The 26,468-nt window shown below is 46.1% G+C and overlaps 2 protein-coding genes across 2 annotated transcripts in view; both read left to right on the forward strand.

Annotated features, from left to right (window-relative positions):
• Positions 1 to 9,370: 9,370 nt before the first annotated feature.
• QTRT1 (queuine tRNA-ribosyltransferase catalytic subunit 1) lies at positions 9,371 to 25,286 on the forward strand. The gene is made up of 10 exons (XM_075272606.1): positions 9,371 to 9,595; positions 11,547 to 11,615; positions 13,342 to 13,480; positions 15,563 to 15,641; positions 15,733 to 15,848; positions 18,332 to 18,470; positions 21,031 to 21,106; positions 23,230 to 23,339; positions 23,464 to 23,548; positions 24,627 to 25,286. The coding sequence occupies exons 1-10, from the start codon at positions 9,371 to 9,373 to the stop codon at positions 24,777 to 24,779; spliced, it is 1,191 nt and encodes a 396-aa protein (XP_075128707.1). The 3' UTR covers positions 24,780 to 25,286.
• Positions 24,838 to 26,468, forward strand: part of LOC142202474 (potassium channel subfamily T member 2-like) — a 132,841-nt gene continuing 131,210 nt past the window's right edge. Inside the window, exon 1 of the mRNA XM_075272604.1 lies at positions 24,838 to 24,934. The gene's annotated coding sequence lies outside the window, so the exon portion shown is untranslated. The remainder of the gene's footprint in view (positions 24,935 to 26,468) is intronic.

The raw sequence follows: 26,468 nt of genomic DNA on the forward strand, positions 1-26,468 counted from the left end.
AGATAGATAGATAGATAGATAGAGGGATAGATAGATAGATAGGAGATAGATAGAGGGATAGATAGATAGATAGATAGATAGATAGAGGGATAGATAGATAGATAGATAGATAGATAGATAGATAGATGGATAGATAGACGTGATAAATATGACATAGGTAGATATTAAATAATTAATAATAATACATTTTATTTATATAGCACCAACATATTCCGCAGACAAAAATATATATTACAGAGTAATAGCCAATTCACACAATGGGACTGAGGGCCCTGCTCGCAGGAGCTTACAATCTATGAGGTAGAGGGGGTGACACAAGAGGTAACATTGCTTATAGAGTGGTCCAGACATTTCTGTGATAGAGGTGACTGTCATTACATATAAACTGGATGAGCCGTCACCAGTCACCATGGTGCCTGGACATATAAAGTTACAGTCCAATACGGTATCATATCTTGTGGGGTAAAGTGGGAGCGTGAACAAAGGAGAGTTTGTTTTAGGAAACTGGGATAGGCCTGTCTGATAAGATGCGTCTTTAGTTTGCGCTTGAAGCTGTGGAAATTGGGAGTTAATCTGATTGTCCGGGGTAGAGCATTCCAGAGAAGTGGTGCAGCTCGGGAGAAGTCTTGTATACGAGCGTGGGAGGTTCTGATAATAGAGGATGTAAGTGTTAGGTCATTGAGTGAGCAGAGAGCACGGGTTGGGCGGTAATAAATAGATAGATGGATATTAAACAGCTAAAGATATAAGATGATGATAGACAGATAGATAGATAGATAGATAGATAGATAGATAGATAGGAGATAGATAGATAGATAGATAGATAGATAGATAGGAGATAGATAGATAGATAGATAGATAGGAGATAGATAGATAGATAGATAGATAGATAGATAGATAGATAGGAGATAGATAGATAGATAGATAGATAGGAGATAGATAGATATGAGATAGATAGATAGATAGATAGATAGATAGATAGGAGATAGATAGATAGATAGATAGATAGATAGATAGATAGATAGGTAGATAGATAGGAGATAGATAGATAGATAGATAGATATGAGAGAGATAGATAGATAGATAGATAGATAGATAGATAGATAGGAGATGGATAGAGAGATAGATGGATAGATGATAGATAGATAGATAGATAGATAGATAGATGATAGCTAGATAGATGATAGCTAGATAGATAGATAGATAGATAGATAGATAGATAGATAGATAGGAGATAGATAGATGATATATAGATAGATAGATAGATAGATAGATAGATAGATAGATAGATAGGAGATAGATAGATAGATGATAGATAGATAGATAGATAGATAGATAGATAGATAGGAGATAGATAGATAGATAGATAGATAGATAGATAGATAGGAGATAGATAGAGAGATAGATAGAGAGATAGATAGATGATAGATAGATAGATAGATAGATAGATAGATAGATGATAGATAGATAGATAGATAGATGATAGATAGATAGATGATAGATAGATAGATAGATAGATAGATAGATAGATAGATGATAGATAGATGATAGATAGATAGATAGATAGATAGATAGATAGAGAGATAGATAGGAGATAGATAGATGATAGATAGATAGATAGATAGATAGATAGATAGATAGGAGATAGATAGAGAGATAGGAGATAGATAGATAGATAGATAGATAGATAGGAGATAGATAGATAGATAGAGAGATAGATAGGAGATAGATAGACTTTCTAGTATGTCATGTATATAAGAACTTTCCACATACACACTGTGTAAGGAAGTGGTTAATACACGTCAGTATTTCCACACTGGGGTTAGTAGTATTACATCCGTATACCTGAGTGGCGGTGCTTCTGGTATACATCATGTCAGAGCGCTATGTACGGTGTGGTATTTACCTCAGCATTAGTCCTATTTAGCCACAGCTCACCCCAATCCACCCAGAACGGAGGGATTGCGCTCTCTGCACGCAGGAGTGTGAGCCGTCACCTGTGTTTTTCCTTCCTTTTCTTGTGTGAATTGTGATGTAGTGAAAGGCGTGAAATCTTCCTTCACTCCTCTCCACACAAATATTGATCCTCGCCAGGCGCTGTTCCATTGTGCGGTGGTTGTGCACACAATCCTAAATCATGACACTTATGTAGGAAAGAGCCGGGACACAAAGATGAATGGACTTGTGAGAAATGGAGAGAGGGACGGTTATACCTGACAGATTGTACGCACAAGAACGGGGTCTCCGGGATTTAGGATAAACTAAGGGGTGGCCGAGGTGGGCATAGAACCAAAAAATACATACCAATCCTTGGTGCTCTGTGGTACGCTCCTAACCCCCTTTCCCTCTTCTGCTCAATCTCTCTGCGCCAGGAGTGGAGAGGGTCACATGACTGCGGAGTCCAGGTCCGCCATCATGTGAAGATCCAAGGTGAACAGCAGCTGAACATGTCCAGTATGTACTGTATTTATCCCACCATAAGATGCGTATGACTATAAGATGCAGAAGAAAAATTATGAACTAATATTAATAATAATCTACTGAGGGTGGGGCACTAAGGAACATTATATGGTACCCATGTGGCCCCTGCACACAGTATTATGTCCCATAGTGGCCCCTGCACACAGTATTATGTCCCATAGTGGCCCCTGCACACAGTATTATGTCCCATGTGGCCCCTGCACACAGTATTATCCCCCATAGTGGCCCCTGCACACAGTATTATGCCCCATAGTGGCCCCTGCACACAGTATTATCCCCCATAGTGGCCCCTGCACACAGTATTATGTCCCATAGTGGCCCCTGCACACAGTATTATGTCCCATTTGGCCCCTGCACACAGTATTATGTCCCATTTGGCCCCTGCACACAGTATTATCCCCCATAGTGGCCCCTGCACACAGTATTATGCCCCATAGTGGCCCCTGCACACAGTATTATCCCCCATAGTGGCCCCTGCACACAGTATTGTGCCCCATAGTGGCCCCTGCACACAGTATTATCCCCCATAGTGGCCCCTGCACACAGTATTGTGCCCCATAGTGGCCCCTGCACACAGTATTATCCCCCATAGTGTCCCCTGCACACAGTATTATGCCCCATTGTGGACCACCCATGAACAATTATTATAATCTGGGGTCTTTTCAGGCTCAGAGTATAATGATCGGAGACCCAAGGAAGGATACAATCATAAAAAACACTGTTTACCTCTCCCTGGCTACTTACCTCTCCCTGGTTCTGGCGCACTGCTTTCGGCCATCTTCAATGTTGGTACAGACATCATTTGAGTCAGGCTGGTGTTGCGCCGCATAATGACGGGGGGGATTTTTTGAAAAAATTAGCCCTAAAAATGCGTTTTTGAAGCGTTTTTTTTAACTAGTTAGCTGTGTTTGACCAACTTATAAAACTGACCTTATTTGTGTACTATTAGCTGCATTGGGAGCGTGCACGCAAGGCCAGCGGCATAGAAGCGATGTCATCTCGCTGCTGGCTTTGCATATGAAACCCCGCCCAACAATTGACGCAAGAAAACCAGGAAGAAAGAAGAGTTTACAGCAGCAAAGACTGGTAAGTAAGGGACATGGGAATACCCCTTTAAGGGCCTTGTGCTTTTAACCCGTACCTCACAACTTTTGAAGATTAGAAAGAGGGAGAAAATGTGCGGCGTGCGCAGCGTGCCGCAACAATTTGACTCCGCCCACTTTTATGTTGACTCCACCCATCTCATTCATTTTTCATGTGCTCCCACACAGTATAATCCTCCTACAGTCACCCGTAAGTTATATGTCCCCCCTCCATTTCTCCCCAGTTTCATATACACCCTTCATCTGCCCATAGTTTCATGTCCCCCCTCCATCTCTGTCCCCAGTTTCATGTCCCCCCGTTTTTGCCCATTTTCATGCCGTTCTTCCCCCCTTCATCTGCACCAGTGTCATGCCCTTCTCCCCCCATCATCTGCCCCAGTGTAATGCCCTTCTCCCCCATCATCTGCCCCAGTGTAATGCCGTTCTCCCCCCCATCATCTGCCCCAGTGTCATGCCGTCTCCTCCTTCATCTGCCCCAGTGTCATGCCATTCTCCCCCCATCATCTGCTCCAGTTTCATGCCGTTCTCCACTCCCTTCATCTGCCCCCAGTTTACATTATGTTCCACCTTAATGTTTAACACAAAAAAAAACACACTCACCTTCCAACGCTCCCCCGCCGCTCTCTTCGCTCTTTCACTCATACACATAGTTGTAGGCGCGATGTGACGTCATCACATCGCGGCTACAAATGCTGTAGCGCAGCGTTAAAGCAGGAGCTGAGCTGTTATAGCTCCTGCTTTAAACGCCTATGTATTCAGTTGAAATCGGGATATACCTCCCGCCGACTGGGACCGTTTTGTTAGGTTCATCCGCGCCGAGGGGCCCCGCTGGGCGTGGGGCCCCGGGCGGTTTCCCGGCTCGCCTGGCCCTGGATCCACCCCTGGTCGCCAAAGAGGCCTGAAGACTTTTCAGACCCCAGAGTATAATAATTGGAGACCCAGGGGGAGAAAAACATAAAAACCCCTCTGTTACTCACCTATCTCCCGACTCCTACGCGGTCGGCCTCCGAAGTAGTTGATCTTCAATGACGTCAGACGTCACATGGCCCGGGACGCAGGCTGGGGTCATGAGACGTTAGACGACTAGGCCGAAGTCTGTACGGATCGTGGAGAGGTAAGTAACAGTGTTTTTTATGTTTCTTACCTCTCCCGGGCCGCCAATCATTATACTCGGGGGTCCGAAAAGACCCCCAAGTATAATGATAGTAGCGGTAGCGGCTGTCACCGGGCCCCTAATGTCCCGGGCCCTGTGGCAGCTGCCTCTGCTGCTATGTCGGTAGTTACGCCACTGCTCAGGCCTCTTCTGGCCTCTGGTTGATATCATGCGTCCCAGATCAATGCAATGACTGCTTCTATTTTTATAGACCTTCAGTGGGACCCTCCAGGGCTCAGGACCCCAGCACCTGTCTGGATTTGCAGGGGGGTGACCTCGGCACCTGCATATACACAATAGCTATAATATACATGCTCAATACATATATGTATCAGTAGCAAACAAACTACAGTATATACACAATACTGAGCACACACATTTACTAAGTACATATGTACATGCGCTCACCACTTGGAAACACACACATCCAGCAGAATAAGACATGGTCTCCGGACGCTACTGGGCCATTCCAGAAGGTCATTGAGAATTACTATAATAATAATCTCTCAGTATAAGGTGCATGAGCTAGTCACCGGCTTGTATCTGTGCATGCCCACATGCCAAGTGTATCAATGTGTAAGGGTGGGGGTGTTCTTGAATGAAGGGAATAATGTTGATAAAAGCATAGGCCTGCCTAATAAATGTATGTATGGATGCTGGGAACCTGATTGTCCATGGTAGTGCATTCCAGAGAACTGGTGCAGCACAAGAAAAGTCTTGGAGTGAAAGGGTTAGATTCTGGAGGATGTTATAGGTCAATGGCAGGATGCAGAGATGTTCGATAGATGGCTCATGATTGCTGGGGTCATCACGCCACTTCTTGTTCTCAAACTTTCCTGGCGGGAGGCGATGGGGTGATTCCCGCACAGACAGAGCTCTGCTGCGCCCAGTACTGTGTTATACACTTCCCACAGTACGGCCTACACACACTGCGTCCTGATACTTCATTTCACACTGGGGTGGGAAAAGCTTCCTATAATAGTGATTTTCCTGAAACTTTTGGGAGTCTAGTCTGGGATTTTGGTGACCAATGTGGTTACCCATCTGTATGGAGTGACTGTCTTTGGTAGTGTAGTCAGCGTCAGGGATAGTCTGGAGTAACAGGGTGTATGTGAGCCGGGCACATAGGGATGCTGATGTGTTTCTGTGGGCCTGTGAGTCATAAGCGTATGTTCACATGTAGGAATTTGGTGCTGATTTTGAGGTGGAATGATGAGAACCCAGTGGGTTATTATGAGGGCACCATAGATGTTATTATGAGAACCAAGCCGGAACTCCAGGGTCCAACTTCCAGTGTTCGCTGGATCAGTTAAGGTAATCTTAAAGGGGTTATCCAGTTTTTATAAAAAAAATATGGCCGTCTACAGATACATAACACTTCCTAATCTATATTCTGTTTAAATTCAGCACAGTTTATCTTATTTATTTTCAGCTCAATTACCTCAGCTGTGATGTTTTGTTTGCAAACTCACTACCCCTCAGTGATCAGTGCAGCCAGCAAAGAAACATCACAGCAGCATGTGACCTCGGATGTGGGAATGGTTTGTCGCAGGGGAGAGTGGAGAAGGGAAGGGGAAAACAGAGAGTGAATGCAGACAGATGAATCATGGTTTGTTTGTCCACAGATTCACTGCACGTAAATAACAGCGATACAAGGAACAGCAAGTAAAGTAAAGCCAAGCAAAGGCTGCGCAAGGGAGAAGTAAGGATTTAACAGTGCTGTGAATGTATTTGCAGATTATTTTTGGAAGCTGGATAACCCCTTTAACTCCCCAGAAAACCTCTTTAAAATACCTGAACTATTGCATGTTTATATCTGTTGCACACCTAATGAACTAACACTGGTGTGGTTGGGGGGTTTATATTCTTTATTCACTTTATCTGTAATCATAAGGGACATGCATCAATCTGGAGAGTAGGACCTCCCTTCTTCTTGCTATCTGAGGTGCACTACAATAAGTGTCCCACCAGAAACACACCTCTGAGATACATGGTCCCACTCTAGTGTCAGATTACAGGACCTGTAAACTGCTAGTCTGACACTAGGTAATATCCAAATTTTTGTGTGGTGGATCTTTCTGTATATATATCACATATCTATAACCTGGCAGTGAATTGTGTTAATCCACTTGAGATTGGATGTGAATGTGACACATAATAAAGACGTTTGGCAGAATAATCTTGGGAGTGCTGTTCCATCCTTTTGCTTCACTACATTACAGGGGAGTATGTCAGTCCCCTTCTGGACAGCGCACCCTGGGAGATGACCCTGGGCAGGGCTATCATTTAAACATTTTTTTTTTCTGGTTGACACGTAGGAATAGCCTTAAGAAAGGCTATTCTTCTCCTACCTCTGGGCCGCTTGAAATCCCATTTTCTTGTGGCCGGCGAGCATGCGCAGTCGGCTTTGCCCTAGGACCGAGGCCTAATAGTTTGAAGCCAACCCCACGAAGAAGACGCGTGAAGACCCCATTCCTGAAGAAGATGGAGGCTGCGCTGAAGAGTTCTCTAGCAGCATTAGGAATGCCCACAGTGCTGTTTGAGTGCTGGGGCCCGCCCCCAGTGCTGTTTGAGTGCTGGGGCCCGCCCCCAGTGCTGTTTGAGTGCTGGGGCCCGCCCCCAGTGCCTCGAGAGAACTAATTTGCATACCGACGAAAACTGGGATTTCTATGGAACGGCAGCACCAAGAAGACATCTAAAGGTAGGAGAAGAAAAGCTTTTCTTAAGGCTATTCCTACGTGTTAGTCTGAAAAAATTGTGTTCTAATGATAGGATCCCTTTAACCACTTCCAGACCGCCCATAGACTATAAACGTCCGGCAAGTGGTTGCCTAGTTCTGACAGGACGTACCGGTATGTCCAGTCAGAACACAGTAGCTGCACGGAGATCGTGCAGCTGCTGATACTGGGAGCCGGCTGTAACTTCAGCCAGAGCTCCCAGAGAGAAGACAGGGGAGGTTTATTCCCTTCCCTGCCATCTCGATCACTGTGTATACAGCACTCAATGTGCGCTATATACACGGCTATGGGCGCCGCCATGATGCGGCCGCCCTCTGACCCTTCGGTCACGTGGTCCGTCGGGAGCAGCGTCTTGCAAGAGCTGGGTGAGTCCTACAGGACCTAGATCAGCTCTGTATACTGCGTATACAGCATGCAGGACGCTGTATACCTCCTGCAACTGAGGCTAAATGTACCAGCCCCAGTTACAGCGGAAATCAGCCTCCCTAACAAAAAAAAGTGATCAGATGTCCCCAAAGGTCTCTTATCACCTTATGAGGACACAATCTGAAAAAAAAATAAAAAAATAAAAAGTTTAAAAAAAGTAAATAAAATAATAATAAAAAATAATAATACGCTAATAAAACGCCGTTATTAAAGGTTATAGCCCCACCCCCGACAACACCATACAAAATAAAAATTACTGTAACAGAGAGGAAAAACTATTTTATAAAGTTTTTTATTGACACTTTGTGTTATTAAATAAAAAAAATAATAAAGTGAAAACCAGACACAATTTCCCTCCTATTATGTTTATATTTTCCCGGATATAAAAAAAATTAAAACACATTCGAAAATAAAAACAACATAAAAATAAAGCCGTATGTGTCCCGAAAAAAGACGCAAAAATTAGTTGACTGAGACATACGGGAAAAATGTTACAGCCCTCAAAACCCGAAAATGTGTCTGGTCCTGGAGCACAAATTGGCCCGGTACGGAAGTGGTTAACCATAGGGCCAACGTAAACAATGCAAAGTTGCACCGGACCCTCTGGTAGCGGGACCCCCTTGGGACAGTCCTGCATTTGTTGTCGCTCTGCCCCAACATCAACTCGTCCTGATATGGACGTTATGCGCTGCCAGTGGACGCCATTCTGGGGGTTATTATCGGACATGGTGATAAACTCAGAATAGGGGGCTGATGTGACATTTTCCTGTTTGCTTTCCTAACTGATGACACTATAGGAAGACGCAAACAAGAGGAAGATAAGACTCCACGGACTATTATATTTATCCCAATACACCCGCCCCCCCCCCCCCCCCATATAGCAGCCACCAACAAAGAGGAAGATGAGACTCCATGGACTGTTATATTTATCCCAATACACCCCCCCCCCCCCCATATAGCAGCCACCAACGAAGAGGAAGATGAGACTCCATGGACTGTTATATTTATCCCAATACACCCCCCCCCACACACCTTCAACCCCACCCCCCATATAGCGGTCACCAACGAAGAGGAAGATGAGACTCCATGGACTGTTATAACCCAAACCTCCCCCCATACCCACCACCCACCCAACTCCCCCCCCCCCCCACTTTACTAGCTTTGGCAATGCCAAATACCTATTCGGACGTGCCAATAAAGCATTTTTGATTTGATTTGGATGCCCTACCTATAGGTGTGCCAACATACACAGGTTGTAATTACCATGTCATACCCTACATAATCAATGATTGAACATTATCAATAAAGTTGTTCTTGTTCAAGTAGTTACTCTTGCACGCACAATTACTGTACAAGAACCATGAAACAAAGCAACATTTTCAATAAAGTTAAAAAAAAAAAAATCATCTTCCGCTCGCAGTTGCTAGGGCGCTGGAACGCAAACGTCACTTCCTAGTGTCAATGGGAACATGGCGGCGCCCAAGGGACACGCGTTACTGCACCGGGTGTTAGCAGAATGTCCGGTAACGAAAGCTCGGGCCTGCGAATTGATATTACCGCACGGGCCGGTGAAGACTCCGGTGTTTATGCCGGTGGGGACTCAGGGCACGATGAAGGGGGTGACAGCCGATCAGCTGCGGGACCTGGGCTGTGAGATCTGCCTGGGGAACACTTACCACCTGGGGATGCGGCCGGTAAGAAACGCATCGTGTCTGAATTGTGCTTTATGTTACTATTGGCTAAACCAGTCCCTGCCTGATGTTATTTCTGCAAAGGAACGTCAAATCCATGTAAACCCCCTTATATTGGAGGGGTTTGCGGTATTATCGAGTAACGTGTAAGAAAACTCTCACAACTTCCTTCTGTCCTGCTTGCTGTCAGTGAGTGGAAGTTAAAACTTTTACAAACCTGATACTGTTCACAGCTGAGGGTTTGTTGCAGTTGTATTAGGATATTAGGATAAACTTTAGGCAGTAGGTGAGAATAAAGAAGACTGTTTGTTAGAAGTTATAAAAACTGGACTGTTTTCTTCCTTAAACACTGCCCCAGTTGTCCGCAGGTTGTGTCTGGTATTGCAGTGTGGTCCTTATTGAGTCAGGGGTGTAGTACTGTAGTTTACTTACCTGCCCCCTGTTATTGATGATGATAGACCCCCGGGTACCAGTGATGTCACAAACCCCAGGTCACTCTGCGCCCCCTCCTTCCTGATCTCACAGGTAATAATTACATGTATTTGGGGGGCTCACTATAGTAAAGCCAGTCCCCATAGTACAGGTAACTCATCACCTGTGAGATTGCAGGGGGAAGGGGCAAAGTCTGCATTGGATCACATGACCCGGGGGTTGTGACAACACCAGAACACCCATCATCAGCGATCCCTTTGACGTCAACCTGTCCACTGACGCTGAGCTGCAAAACCAGACATGACCTGTGGGCAGGGCTCTCACTCCCTGTATGAGTGGTTGCCTACATGCATTGCCGATCCCTTCATTTGTATGAGACTGGCTTTCTCCTATCACTGACAGTCCCATAGAGATGAACGGATCAGGAGCGTGCATGCTCGGTTATTCGGTTATATCCCATTCTTGTGAGCAGGCAGACCCCCGGCGATCACACAGTTATACCCTATCCTGTGGTTAAAGGATAATGTGACATTACTGCAGAATAGGATACTACAACTATGTGGTGTCTCAGCCAATTACTTTGAAGATGTTTTATTTTGCATATAATAATGACTATTCTGAGTCTTCTATCAAGTCAGTTCTCTCTAGGCTGCGCTGACGAGGTCCAAAGAGACCAAAACGGCCGTCCGTAGCTGAGAAACTGACTTGGTAAAAATCCCACGTTATGCAGTAAAGGCTTCTGGGAAAGTCGGGCATGATGTTCAGGGTGCTTCCTATAGAGGGCAGCATAACAGAGGCACTGTCTCCCTATTTACATCTTAGGAGACAGATTTGCATATTCCTCCCATGTTCCCTTGCAGTGGAGCGACTATGGCTGTATAAGTCTCCACACACCTAATAGGTGGTCTCTCCTTAAGGAGTGACATCATCCCCATAATCTATTCTCAGTCAGCGAGTGGATTTAATCCAGGATGAGGATCTCCTACGTGTACTTGTCCTTAAATAGATTCCTTATAAAGGCATTACTGCACCCCAGACATGGTGGCATATAATATATACCTATATATCACCTGTGTCGTGCAGCGTGGGTGTGACCGCCGTCTCCCCTGTCACTGTATCAGTCCTTTAAAGACGACCTTTCATGTCCTCAGAGATTATATACTATTATATACCGGTAAAGCTGATGGTGCCCTGAATTCAATGACTGTCCACTTTCTAGTGGTGTATAATAGCAGTAGTATATAATACCGCACATCTCCGAGGACATGAAGGGCTGTCTAGTGGACTCTTCGGTATATCTATGACATGGTCGGTCCTTCATTTATTGTGTAACACTCCATCTCCCCTTCGGTAATCTCCATCATCTCTGTTCACCAGTACTGTCTTATGACTGCCATCCCGGTATGTAGAATAGTTTAGCGGTACCTGGATATTTAGGTTACCCTTCTGTCTATGGGGTCACATAATTCACCCTCCATGTTTTATGATTTCATGTAACCCGTTCTTGTTGTTTTTCTGTCAGGGTCCAGAAATAATGAAGAAGGTGAACGGCCTGCACGGCTTCATGAACTGGGACCGAAACCTTCTGACGGTGAGTGCGGAGACACCAGGGAGTAAGTGTTGTCTCTGCCAGTGATACCCAACTCATGGGCATTTCCTCTCCAAGTTCTGCTCCTCATGAACCCCAAAGCTGCCTCTTTGTTTTCTGATTAGCCCCAGACATAATGTGGCTATTAAGACTGAGCCGCGCGCTGTGGTAAGAACGAGCTGTATCTATGTCCTGAATAAAAAGTAGCGTCAGATTCTGGTTGGAGTATGGAGTTGATTTTGAGGTGGAATCATTCCATATTCCATAGCCTTAGTAAGTGGGAGGCATCCCTAGGGTACATGGGAAGAGGGGATCAGGTATGTTGGGTTCTGACTGTCCTAATCCTTTGATCCCTGGAAGATAAGTGGCATCAGAGATATTTGACAGCTGCTTATCTCCCTCTTCCTATATCAGCACACGTAACGTGTGACTCGTCCAACCATGCATGTTCACGGGAAGATTTGAGGAGGGGGGACAGCTGAGGTGTGTGGTCAGCTGCAGGCCGTACACTACACCGCTTCTATGGACTGCAGCTGTCACTTGGTAAAATTGGGAATCTCTGCTACACGATGTCTTCTTATAGCCTCATGATAAATAGTCCTGTGAAAGTCTACACAGGATGTAGCAGAGCTGCCGGAGCTTCCCCCTCTCCACGCAATGGGACAATGAAAGGTTAAAGGGATTCTACCATTGAAATGAATTTTTTTGGCGATCACATGTCGGAATAGCCTTTAGAAAGGCTATTCATCTCTTACCTTTAGACGTGGTCTCTGCTGCGCTGTTCCTTAGAAATAATGGTTTTTACCAGTATGTAAATTAGTCCTCTGGCAACGATGGGGGTGGTCCCCAGCACTGAAAATGCGATGGGGGACGGGCCCACTGCTGCTCGAGAACACGCTCCAGCGACGCCTCTATCTTCAGCTGGATCCTCCCCTTCTTTCGTTGTCTTCCTTCTGCATCAGCTCAGACGCCTGCGCAGTTGGCTCTGTCAGTGAGACGCCAGCAGAGCCGAGTATGCATGCTGGCCGGCGGCCATTTTTGGGAGGCCGCTTCTGTATTGAACTACAAGAGCAACTGCGGCCTCCCAAAAATGGCCGCCAGCCAGCATGAGCCGTTGGCTCTGCTGGTGTCTCACTGGCAGAGCCAACTGTGCAGGCGTCTGAGCTGATGCAGAAGGAAGACAACGAAAGAAGGGGAGGATCCAGCTGAAGATAGAGGCGTCGCTGGAGCGTGTTCTGGAGCAGCAGTGGGAACGTCCCCCATCGCTGTGAGATAACTAATTTGCATACCGGTAAAAAACAGTATTTCTAAGGAACGGCGCAGCAGAGATCACGTCTAAAGGTAAGAGACAAATAGACTTTCTAAAGGCTATTCTGACGTGTGATCGCCCAAAAAATTCATTTCAATGGTAGAATCCCTTTATTGGCTGCAAGTTACATCTGCTGGTCCAAGAAAAGTTGCGATTTCTGTCCACTGCTATACGGAGCTGCCAAGATGGCTGTCACCAAAGAGGTCACTGAGCTTACTGCAAGGCAGATGTATGGTGTATAGTACTGAATATCCATGGCGCCTTCACTATCAGTAGCTCCACAGCGCCACCTTGTGCACTACTGTGATATAAATCAGTGACTTGTCTCACCTTATGTATGATACTGAGCTGTTAGGGTACACTGGTAAGTCTCCATACAGATGTCATTGTCACATAATAATCTTTGTCATCCGGTGACAGGACAGCGGTGGATTTCAGATGGTCTCACTGGTGGAGCTGTCCAAGGTGACAGAAGAAGGTGTGCACTTCACGTCTCCATACGATGGGAAAGAGATCCTCCTTACCCCAGAGAAGTCTATTGAGATCCAGAATGCCCTGGGTAAGTGACATTACCAATCTTGTGTTGTTGGTTTTTTTTTAATTCTTTTTCACTATCAAAGGGATAAAAGTCTATATTTTTACTTTTTCCTGTAAAATGACTTAGGTGCTGCGGTCAACATTGACCACAGCATGTAAGGGGTTAAATGTCTGGTATATTGTGGGGAATGGGGGCCAGTTAATGGGACACTCCAGGCGATATTGGCACACGGCTTTATGCTCGGGACATAACATAAGGATTCCATTTGGTGTCCTTTGAACATATATGTCATGCACCATATTCTGTTTGGTGTATACAGCTCCTTTGCAGACCTGTGTCTTCTTGGTAACAGGCTACAAGCAAGCCCTGGGTGTACTTTAATTCTGCTGTTATGTATAACTCCATTTTACATTAGCATTGTAGTGCCCTCTGCAGGCAGGAGAGGTCAGTCTTATTCTAAAACAAGTTATGTATCCTTGAGGTGACTTCTGAGATGCCAGAAATTTCTGCATGCACAGCCTTGTTGGCATGAGACTTGGAGCAGAGCAGATGTCTACATACAGGGATCTATATTCACTGAGCTCTGAACCTGCAGCCATGTGGACAGGGAGCACCCGAAGAGCTGTGAACCTATTGCTTCACAGTAAGGGAACATGCATTGAGCTCTGAACCTGCATCTCCACAAGCAGGGAACACCCACTGAGCTCTGAACCTGCATCTCCACAAGCAGGGAACACCCACTGAGCTCTGAACCTGCATCTCCACAAGCAGGGAACACCCACTGAGCTCTGAACCTGCATCTCCACAAGCAGGGAACACCCACTGAGCTCATGACCTTGCAGCTCCACAAGCATGGAACACCCACTGAGCTCAGAACCTGCAGCTCCACAAGCAGGGAACACCCACTGAACTCAGAACCTGCAGCTCCACAAGCAGGGAACACCCACTGAGCTCAGAACCTGCATCTCCACAAGCAGGGAACACCCACTGAGCTCAGAACCTGCAGCTCCACAAGCAGGGAACACCCACTGAACTCAGAACCTGCAGCTCCACAAGCAGGGAACACCCACTGAGCTCAGAACCAGCAGCTCCACAAGCAGGGAACACCCACTGAACTCAGAACCTGCAGCTCCACAAGTAGGGAACACCCACTGAACTCAGAACCTGCAGCTCCACAAGTAGGGAACACCCACTGAGCTGTGAACCTGCATCTCCACAAGCAGGGAACACCCACTGAACTCAGAACCTGCAGCTCCACAAGCAGGGAACACCCACTGAGCTCAGAACCAGCAGCTCCACAAGCAGGGAACACCCACTGAACTCAGAACCTGCAGCTCCACAAGTAGGGAACACCCACTGAGCTCAGAACCTGCAGCTCCACAAGCAGGGAACACCCACTGAACTCAGAACCTGCAACTCCACAAGCAGGGAACACCCACTGAGCTCAGACCCTGCAGGTCTACAAGCAGGGAACACCCACTGAGCTCTGAACCTGCAGGTCCACAAGCAGGGAACACCCACTGAGCTCAGAACCTGCATCTACACAAGCAGGGAACACCCACTGAGCTCAGAACCTGCATCTCCACAAGCAGGGAACACCCACTGAGCTCAGAACCTGCATCTCCACAAGCAGGGAACACCCACTGAGCTCAGAACCTGCAGCTCACAAGCAAGGAACACCCACTGAGTTCATGAAAATGTGGCCACATGGACAGGGAGCACCTGAAGAGCAGTGAACCTATGGCTTCACAATCAGAGACAACACCCACTGAACTTGTGAACCTGCATCTCCACAAGGAGGCAATGCCCACTGAGCTGTGAAACTGAAGCTGCACAGTCAGGGAACAGTCACTGAGCTTTGAAACCACATATCTACATGCGCGGAGCACCCACTGAGTTCTGATCTCACAGCTCTTCAAGCAGATATGTTAGAGAAAACGGGTTTCGAAGATGAGCCGTCAACGTGGTGGAATTGGAACCTGTCCATGTCAGGGGGCACATCTGTACATTATTGGTCTTCTCAGACTAGATATAAGAAGCCACCACCTGTTATTTCTGTAGGTGACATTGTCTTTTCCTCACACCCTTTGTCTCCTCTCTCAGGTTCTGACATCATGATGCAGCTGGATGATGTAGTGAGCAGCACCATCACAGGTCCTCGTGTAGAAGAAGCCATGTACAGGTCAGCCGGAGGCGACGCACACATTTGCATTTCTTCATATCTGTTATTACGTGGTGTATCATGTTTACTGTGCAATATTTTATGTCGTCAGATCCATCCGCTGGTTAGATCGCTGCATCACCGCCAACCACAACCCCGAGAAACAGAATCTGTTCGCCATTATTCAGGGAGGACTGAACGCTGAGCTGCGCAAGAAGTGTTTGGAGGGTATGTTCACTATCAACGCATATAGGGGGCGTGTTATTACAGACTATGTGATATTTCAGAGCTGCATTCCCAATTCTGCTGGCTTACGTCTTCAAATAGTCTCTGACTTTAAGGTATTATCTGGTGATTGACATTCTGAGAATTTTACATCAGAATCTCATCTGATGTGGGAAAATATAGTTTCACATCTTTTACAAAGGAGCAGAATAGTGAGTTTAGCTCTAGAGGATGTAACTCAGGATCAGAACAGGATAAGTAATGTATGTACACAGTGACTGTACCAGCAGAATAGTGAGCGCAGCTCTGGAGTATAATACAGGGTAAGTAATGTAATGTATGTACACAGTGACTGTACCAGCAGAATAGTGAGTGCAGCTCTGGAGTATAATACAAGGTAAGTAATGTATGTACAGAGTGACTGCACCAGCAGAATAGTGAGTGCAGCTCTGGAGTATAATACAGGATAAGTAATGTAATGTATGTACACAGTGACTGCGCCAGCAGAATAGTGAGTGCAGCTCTGGAGTATAATACAGGATAAGTAATGTAATGTATGTACACAGTGACTGTACCAGCAGAATAGTGAGCGCAGCTCTGGAGTATAATACAGGATAAGTAATGTAATGTATGTACAGAGTGACTGCACCAGCAGAATAGTGAGTGCAGCTCTGGAGTATAATACAGGATAAGTAATGTAATGTATGTACAGAGTGACTGCACCAGCAGAATAGTGAGTGCAGCTCTGGAGTATAATACAGGATAAGTAATGTAATGTATGTACACAGTGACTGCACCAACAGAATAGTGAGCGCAGCTCTGGAGTATAATACAGGATAAGTAATGTAATGTATGTACACAGTGACTGTACCAGCAGAATAGTGAGTGCAGCTCTGGAGTATAATACAGGGTAAGTAATGTAATGTATGTACACAGTGACTGTACCAGCAGAATAGTGAGTGCAGCTCTGGAGTATAATACAGGATAAGTAATGTAATGTATGTACACAGTGACTGCACCAGCAGAATAGTGAGCGCAGCTCTGGGGTATAATACAGGATAAGTAATGTAATGTATGTACACAGTGACTGCACCAGCAGAATAGTGAGCGCAGCTCTGGGGTATAATACAGGATAAGTAATGTAATGTATGTACACAGTGACTACACCAGCAGAATAGTGAGCGCAGCTCTGGAGTATAATACAGGATAAGTAATGTAATGTATATACACAGTGATTGTACCAGCAGAATAGTGAGAGCAGCTCTGGAGTATAATACAGGATAAGTAATGTAATGTATGTACACAGTGACTGCACCAGCAGAATAGTGAGCGCAGCTCTGGGGTATAATACAGGATAAGTAATGTAATGTATGTACACAGTGACTGCACCAGCAGAATAGTGAGCGCAGCTCTGGAGTATAATACAGGATAAGTAATGTAATGTATGTACACAGTGACTGTACCAGCAGAATAGTGAGTGCAGCTCTGGAGTATAATACAGGATAAGTAATGTAATGTATGTACACAGTGACTGCATCAGCAGAATAGTGAGCGCAGCTCTGGAGTATAATACAGGATAAGTAATGTAATGTATGTACACAGTGACAAGTGTTTATGGCAAAAATCTCTATTTATCTGGAACAATTTCTGTGGGGATTTTAAGCACGTTCGGTATAGTCACCACTGATGATGAGGCTCAGTCATTTCACTTTCCATTTGCCATCTGTCGGCCTGATCCTCTGACATATTGAGGAATCCATTAGATGGACATCTGCTCTTCTAATTGGTTGTAAATGGCCGTGTTTACTCCTGCGGTGGAGCCATTCTCATTAGTCTGCAGCACATTTCCCTGCGGTCCACTTGAGACAATATTCTCTGTTTGGGTTAGTCTCAATAGATCTTGAAGGGATTTCCTATTTTTCACAAAAAAGCTAGCAGGGAAGAGTCAAAACCAAACCATGTGTTACTCCTGAATCCCTTACTGCCCCTGGGCTCGGTTACCACTGCTTATTGATGGGGTGACAGTGATGATGTGACAGGGGACAGTTGGTGACCGCTGCAGCCCCATCAGCAAACACCCGCACATTCCAATACATCGGTCATTGACTTCTTATGGATTAACCGCAGTGAGGAAGATGGTAAGCTGATAAAGTCTTCCCCTGTTGGGGAATATGTAGGAATCCTGGCTGTAAGTCTTCAGTTTCCCTGTAGCGCCACCAGAGGACAAATGAAGTATTACACAGAGTCCATTCCCATTAATGGGCTGCCTTTGTAATACAGGACAGGTCAGGTCCTCCATAGAGAGAGAGGCTCTTTGTAACCAATCTACCCTCTAGTAACCCGAAATCGGCCCCCAAATCCATGGCAAATTCCTCCATGTTAACACACCTTTACTTTTCAAATCCGGTGGATGACAACAGACTTTGTGGTCTAGACGTTTCCTTACTTTCTTGTAACTTAATCTCTTTATTGAATTGTTCTTCTAGAGATGACCAAGCGAGATGTTCCTGGCTTCGCCATTGGTGGCCTGAGTGGAGGCGAGGAGAAGGACCACTTTTGGCGGATGGTGACTCTCAGCACTGACTACTTGCCTAAGAACAAACCTCGCTACCTGATGGGAGTTGGGTAAGGTTCTACATACAAGCAGGGCCATTGGCCTTTAGCTGATTTATGCATATCCTGATTTCGTGTAAGGAAAATGTTTGTTCTTGTACCATGTTAGCCAGTAGGTAGGAAATATATAAAAAAAAAAAAACTTGATAGTCTTCGGTAGTTGATACCTTTTTAACCACTTTCGGACCGCCCATAGACTATAAACGTCCGGGAAGTGGTTGCCTTGTTCTGACAAGACGTACCTGTACGTCCAGTCAGAACACAGCAGCTGCACGGAGATCGTGCAGCTACTTTCACTAGGAGTCGGCTGTAACTTCAGCCGGAGCTCCCAGAGAGATGGCAGGGAAGATTTATTACCTCCCCTGCTATCTCGATCACTGTGTATACAGCGCTCAATGAGCGCTGTATACACGGCTATGGACGCAGCCATAAATCAGCTGCCCTCTGACCCGGTGGACACTGTGATTCGTGATCCGCTGGGAGCCGAGTCTTACAAGAGCTGCTGGGTCCTACAGGACCCCAGATCAGCTCAGTAAGCTGTATATACAGTGTGCAGGAGGCTGTATTTCTCCTGCAACTGGGGTTAAATGTAGCAGCCCCAGTTATAGGAGAAATCAACCTCAAGTACAAAAAAATAAGTGATCAGATATCCCCAAAGGTCTCTTATCACCTTATGGGGACACAATCTGGAAAAACAATAAAATAAAAATATAATAAAAAGTAAAAAAAAAAAAAAAAAAAGTAAATAAAATAATAATACAAAATAAAAAAATAATACGCTAATAAAACGCCGTTATTAAAGGTTATAGCCCCACCCCCCACGACACCATACAAAATAAAAATTACCGTAACGGAGAGGAAAAACTATATTATAAAGTTTTTCAGTGACACTTTGTGTTATTAAATAAAAAAATAATAATAAATTGAAAACCAGACACAATTTCCCTCATATTATGTTTATATTTTCCTGGATATAAATTTTTTTTAAACACATTTGAAAATAAAAATAACATAAAAATAAAGCCCTATGTGTCCCCGAAAAAAGACGCAAAAATTAGTTGACTGAGACATACGAGAAAAATTTTACAGACCTCAAAACTGCACATACAAAATAAACCTAAAATGTGTCTGGTCCTGGACCACAAATTGGCCCGGTACTGAAGTGGTTAAAGAGGACCTTTCATCAGATTGGGCACATGCAGTGTTATATACTGCTGGAAAGCTGACAATGCTCTGAATTCAGCGCACTGTCGGCTTTCCCGATCTGTGCCCTGGGTAAAGTGCTATCGGTCCCGGTACCGTAGCGCTTTACAGTCAGAAGGGCGTTTCTGACAGTTAGCCAGGTACGCCCTTCTGCCCAGTAGCGCCTATCGTGCTGTACAGTGTGAGCGGGGAGGAACACCCCCTCCCCTCCTGATAATACTCGTCTATGGACGAGCGCTGTGAGCAGAGGGAGGGGGCGTTGCTCCCCGCTCCACAGCACAGCGCGATAGGCGCTACTGGGCAGAAGGGCGTACCTGGCTAACTGTCAGAAACGCCCTTCTGACTGTAAAGCGCTACGGTACCGGGACCGATAGCGCTTTACCCAGGGCACAGATCGGGAAAGCCGACAGTGCGCTGAATTCAGAGCACTGTCAGCTTTCCAGCAGTATATAGAACTGCCTGTTCCCAATCTGATGAAAGGTCCTTTTTAATGGCTAACTAATAATGATGACAGATTACAACGTTTCGGAACTCTCGGCTCCTTTCTCAAGTAAAACCATTAAAACCATTTCTGAAGGATGTATATTTATGTACAAAAGAACACATAGGGATAGAATTCTAGGAGGAAGGGGGGGGGGGGTAGAGGGTTATTAGTAATTGGTACAAAAACCTGGAATTGTTTACAATGTTTGTACAAATTACTAATAACCCTCTCCCCCCCCCCCCCCCTTCCTCCTGGAATTCTATCCCTATGTGTCCTTTTGTACATAAATCTGCTCCTTCAGAAATGGTTTTAAATTTAGTTGAGAAAGGAGCCGAGAGTTCTGAAACTTTGTAATCTGTCATCATTATGAGTTAGCCATTAAAAAGGGATCAACTACTGAAGACTAGCAAGTTCTTTTTTTTTTTTTTTTTTTTTTTATATATATATCCTGATTTCTTAAAGGGATTTTTGGAATGATGAATTAAAGGGCCTCTGGCATTACAGAGATATACCTAATCACAGAACAGGGGATAAGTGCCCAAAAGTCTCCCTAAAGCCTCCTGGTGAAAGGGGTGCCAGGTGTAGGCTGAGGGTGCTGCCGGATATAGCACTGAATAAAGTGCTGAACGTGCAAACGCCTTGGCACTCCTTTCACAAGGAGGTTTTAGGCAAATTTTTGGTCCCCTATTCTCTTGATGTCTGGGGACACATAACGGCACAACCCCTTTAAGTAAAGGTCATCCTTGACATTACCTGGGAGGGACTCTACAGTCTAGTGATCGGTGGGATCAGATCCCTACTGATATCTTCTAAACTGTGTCTGCCATTTATGGTTTTCCCCATTATCCCAGTTGATGATTTATTATTTTTTTCCCCCTCCTGCAGGTACGCCACAGATCTGGTAGTCTGCGTCGCCCTGGGGTGTGACATGTTTGATTGTGTGTTCCCCACCAGGACCGCTGTAAGTATCTTGTGAGGATGTGTGTATGACATGTACCCGTCATGCCAAGGCTGGGCTCTGTCTTGGCACCGGTGTTACAATGGCACATGGGAAACCAAGACGGGTCGTGGGAAACTGCGGCACATCAAGAGGGGAAACCCTCATGACCTTTTTGTCACACAGTTATGTCTTACATGGATGGTAATATTGCTTGCTATGGAAATGCAAGTAGGAGGATAAGTTAGCTACTTCCTCGCTCTCCATTATATCCCTTACATAACTATATGGTGGGACACGACTCAGTCAAGCATATCTCTACACAACGAGAGGGGTATACCAAAGGATTTTTACTACTAGGGGAAAGTGACATGACTGTGTGACCAGGTGACAACTCAAAGAGACCTAATATGGCTTATTATGCCTGGAAGCTAGCTACTTCCTGTTACAAGACGGAAGCTATAAAAAAAAATAAGATTACACGTAAGGATTCACCTTCAGTTTTTTTTGGTCAGAGGTAATCTTAAAAAGCAACTTTCACCACCCCAAGTTCTTTCACCCTTTAATAGGTGATTACAGTTGGAATTTTTTTTTTTCTAACCTCCCCACACCAATCCTGAGCAAATAGTGCAGTTAATTTTAGTGCCTGATATACTAACTAGGCTCCCTAATGGCAAGGGGGTGTGAATTCACTGTCCATCTCTGATTGGAGCCCTGAGCCACGCCCCTTTCCTGCTCTTGCATGACGTCACCCACTTGACATTAGGGAGTCTAGTTAACAGATTAACTCCCAGAATTCCTGGCACGATCCTGTGCAAATGATTAGGATGTCATCTATGAACCTCAGCCATAATAATATATGGTGCGTCCATTGCAGCCCTCAGTTATGCCAACCTATTTTTGGGGCGGGGGGGGAGGGGGCGACACATTTTTTTGCGGAACACATGGATCTATGGAGTCAGGATATACGATTATGGCTGAGGTTCATAGATGACGTCCTAATCATTTGGACAGGATCATGCCAGGAATTCTGTGAGTTTGTAAGAGTTCTGAACACCAGTGAACAGATTAGGCACCAAAACCAACAGCAGTGATTGCTCTGGAACGGTGGGGGCTAGAGAAACAAATCCAACTGTGCTAAAATTGGGGGAGAGGAGTCTATTTCAGGATGCAAAGAGTTACTGCAGGTAATGAAAGATCCTCTTTAAGAAGTCTTTGTGATCGTAAACAAGAGATAGTTGCAGCTTCTAGTATCTACTCAGTCTGTCAGTGAATTGATTTAGTCCAGAATTAGTAGTTCATTGGTGTTCAGTATTATTACACGTTAGGGGGCGCTACACTCGTGACTCGTAGAGGCCATGTGGGCTATAGGTCTGTGTAGTGAGGGATGTCTGCAGCTTGTTTATGGGCTCAGCCCTCCCAGTGAATAATCTCCTGTATAACCCCCAGTGGAATTGTAAGACGTAAGAGGTTCTGTTCCCATTGTTATTGCTTCGCTCTACAAAACCGCCATCTCCTGCAGTCACTTTCCTAATTTCTAGAAGTGATTAAGCCGAGTACCCTGGAGAATTCATGAAGCTGATGGAGATTGTTGTGTAACTTTATGTGCCAAGTTCAGCTATAGTTTACCTGGTTATACAGCACAGCACTTACAACATGATACTTACCTCAGCTGCTGCAGAACCTCGTAATACACACCTCAGCTGCTGCAGAACCTCGTAATACACACCTCAGCTGCTGCAGAACCTCATAATACACACCTCAGCTGCTGAAGATCCAGAAGGTACACATCTCCAATCCTACAAAACATAATAATAGTCAGCTGCTGCAGAACCTCATCATACCGTGGGCGGCTGCAGAACCTCATAATACATGTTAGCTGCTGCAGAACCTCATCATACACCTCTTGACTGCTGCAGAACCTCTTAATACACATTTCAGCTTCTGAAATTTTTTTCTATGAAACAAAAGTGCATTTTGAAATCAGAAGTTCACATTTACTATTGAAAAAAAGAGGTTCTGAGTCAGCTGCAGACACCTATATTCCACCTGTGGCCTTATACTATTCTAGAGCTCTTTGGAATCTTCTTAGAGATAATAGAGAATCTTATCTTATATATAAATACAGATGTTTTTTTCGTCCTTAGAGGTTCGGCTCGGCGCTGGTCCCCTGGGGGTCTCTGCAGATAAAGAGCAAACAGTTCGCCAAAGACTTCAACCCCATAGACAAGGACTGTAAATGCCCCACGTGTCAGAGGTAACCGCTTCTATACTGTCCTGTGTATGTGTGTGTGTGTATGTGTATATATATATAGTATGTATAAGTCATATCACAGAGATCAATATACCCGTACAGTCAATCTCCTGATTTTTCTTCCTAGATATTCCCGCGCTTACATCCATGCTCTTTTTAAGAGTGATACAGCAGCCATGCATCATATAACAATCCATAACATTGCCTACCAGGTACGTGGAGACATCACACTGACTATACCATATATATACAGGGCCAATGGACAGTCTGCTCCTCCCACCACAGTGACACAGACAAAGGGGAGGAGCTATGTGGTATATGGGCTACTCCTCCCAGCACAGGGTGACATGAGGGAGGAGCTATGGTATATGGGCTACTCCTCCCAGCACAGGGTGACATGAGGGAGGAGCTATGGTATATGGGCTACCCCTCCCAGCACAGGGTGACATGAGGGAGGAGCTATGGTATATGGGCTACCCCTCCCTGCACAGGGTGACATGAGGGAGGAGCTATGGTATATGGGCTACCCCTAACAGCACAGGGTGACATGAGGGAGGAGCTATGGTATATGGGCTACCCCTCCCAGCACAGGGTGACATGAGGGAGGAGCTATGGTATATGGGCTACTACTCCCAGCACAGGGTGACATGAGGGAGGAGCTATGGTATATGGGCTACTCCTCCCAGCACAGGGTGACATGAGGGAGGAGCTATGGTATATGGGCTACTACTCCCAGCACAGGGTGACATGAGGGAGGAGCTATGGTATATGGGCTACCCCTCCCAGCACAGGGTGACATGAGGGAGGAGCTATGGTATATGGGCTACCCCTCCCAGCACAGGGTGACATGAGGGAGGAGCTATGGTATATGGGCTACTACTCCCAGCACAGGGTGACATGAGGGAGGAGCTATGGTATATGGGCTACTCCTCCCAGCACAGGGTGACATGAGGGAGGAGCTATGGTATATGGGCTACCCCTCCCAGCACAGGGTGACATGAGGGAGGAGCTATGGTATATAGGCTACTCCTCCCAGCACAGGGTGACATGAGGGAGGAGCTATGGTATATGGGCTACTACTCCCAGCACAGGGTGACATGAGGGAGGAGCTATGGTATATGGGCTACCCCTCCCAGCACAGGGTGACATGAGGGAGGAGCTATGGTATATGGGCTACTACTCCCAGCACAGGGTGACATGAGGGAGGAGCTATGGTATATGGGCTACTCCTCCCAGCACAGGGTGACATGATGGAAAAGCTATAACCCTCTTTCTCCTTTGTTCCTCCAGCTGACCCTGATGCTCTCGGTGCGGGATAGCATTTTGGATGGCCGTTTCCCACAGTTTGTGCAGGATTTCATGAGAACCATGTATGGCACTAAGGACAAGTACCCTCAGTGGGCTGTAGATGCCTTACAGACTGTCAATATCACCCTGGAGTGACCCTATGGTGGATAGATAAGACCTACACTCCTTCTTCTGGAGCCTTCACCTTCTCACACAAGACATGGCCATGTCTTACCTGGAGTATCGCCTGCCTACATTACTTATCGACCTGCCCAATACCCCAGCGATGGCAGCCGCGCCTGCACAGCCAGGTCACTCCAATACAATACTCTATAGAAGGAAATCCGGATTACAGTCAATATGGCTGCCATATTGGCTCTCACAGGGGTAGTCACCCAGCTTTCTAAAACACTTAAGTGTCCTAAGTGCTTGCTGATGAAGTCGTCTATTTCCTACTATATAACTAGTAGTCCTAAAAGGTGAGGTTTTCAAACTAAACTGTAGTGGTGGCCATATTGGATGTCACCCAGCTCTCCCAGGCGCAGATATTACTGTATTAAACTAGGACAACCTCAAGGACATTCTTACACTCTTAAAGGTCATAGTGTTCGCACTTGTAGAAGTACTGGGCGCTCTGGTAGGCACCCGCTGTGCTCAGGCTGGGCGGGCGTTGTTTCTAAATTTTAGTCCTATTATCTTTTAGTTTTTCTTTATGATTTTAATGTTTTTACAATAAAACGTGACATCTGCCTGCGCCAGTTCACTCCATTGGGTACCTGGGGGAGGGGGAACAGGGCTGGACACATGTCTTCTGTGTTATGAATCATCGTAGATCGCACCAAATTGTGTGCGCATTATTATATTAATTACTAGCTGTACCCGCGATTTCGTCCGCAGCCCCCCTGACCCTGGCGTGAAGCACCTGCAGCGTGGGCTGTGACCCCCACGTCCCTTTCCTTGCGGCCGCCACAGGCCCCTCAAACAGGATGGTGGGTCGGGAGGCCACGGCCTCGCTGCTGCGCCTCGCCCCCCCCCCCTTTCCCGCTACCCCTGGCCCTTACTCACCACCCGCTCCCCCAGCTCCCATTTAGAGATTACAGTGACCTCCTACATCTCCCCCTTCCCCCCAGCACCAGCCACCCGTGACCCTAACCCTCCCCCCCCTCCCTTCCACATGTGCAATCCGGGCCCCCCCTCTACTCACCTTCGGCCCTGTGGTCCCATTTCCCCCCCACCAGGCCCCCTCCCTAACCCCCACCACCTCCCCCAAACCACCCCGCCCATTACGCACCACCTGTTGTAGCCCACCCCCCCTCCCCTAAGGGTGTATGATGGTTGGTGAGGTATTAGGAGATCCAGGAGAGGGCCAAGTCTGTGATGCCAAGGGGGAATGAGAGTATTTGTAACAAGAGGGAGTGGTCAACTGTGTCAAAGGTGGTTCAAAGGTCAAGGCGGAGGAGATTTATTTAAATACTTTGTGGTCCCCAGACCGGAAGAAGCGATGTACCGGATAGACAGATGATCCTGCCTGCTATAGGGAGGATCAGTTAGTAGGAGGAGCGAGCAGGGGCTATGCATTTCTAAGCAGCCTGGTTGACTCCTTGACTAAATGCTACATATTTTTTTGGCACCGCCATCACTAGGGAACCTGACAGTCTCGTACGGGATTACTGTAGCATCACTATCGATTTCTGATTGGAAATAAGATTAACTATTTCCTGCCCAGTAACATTGTCCGTGTTTCTGTTAAGCACCACTTTTCCGTTTCCGCTCTTTCGGCCTACATGTACCGCCGCCTCCCTCCTATGCTTTTAGCGTTTCTCGGTCCTGCCGTGCCTGGCTGAC

Source organism: Leptodactylus fuscus, chromosome 5, assembly GCF_031893055.1.
Source record: "Leptodactylus fuscus isolate aLepFus1 chromosome 5, aLepFus1.hap2, whole genome shotgun sequence".
NCBI classification, from domain to species: domain Eukaryota; kingdom Metazoa; phylum Chordata; class Amphibia; order Anura; family Leptodactylidae; genus Leptodactylus; species Leptodactylus fuscus.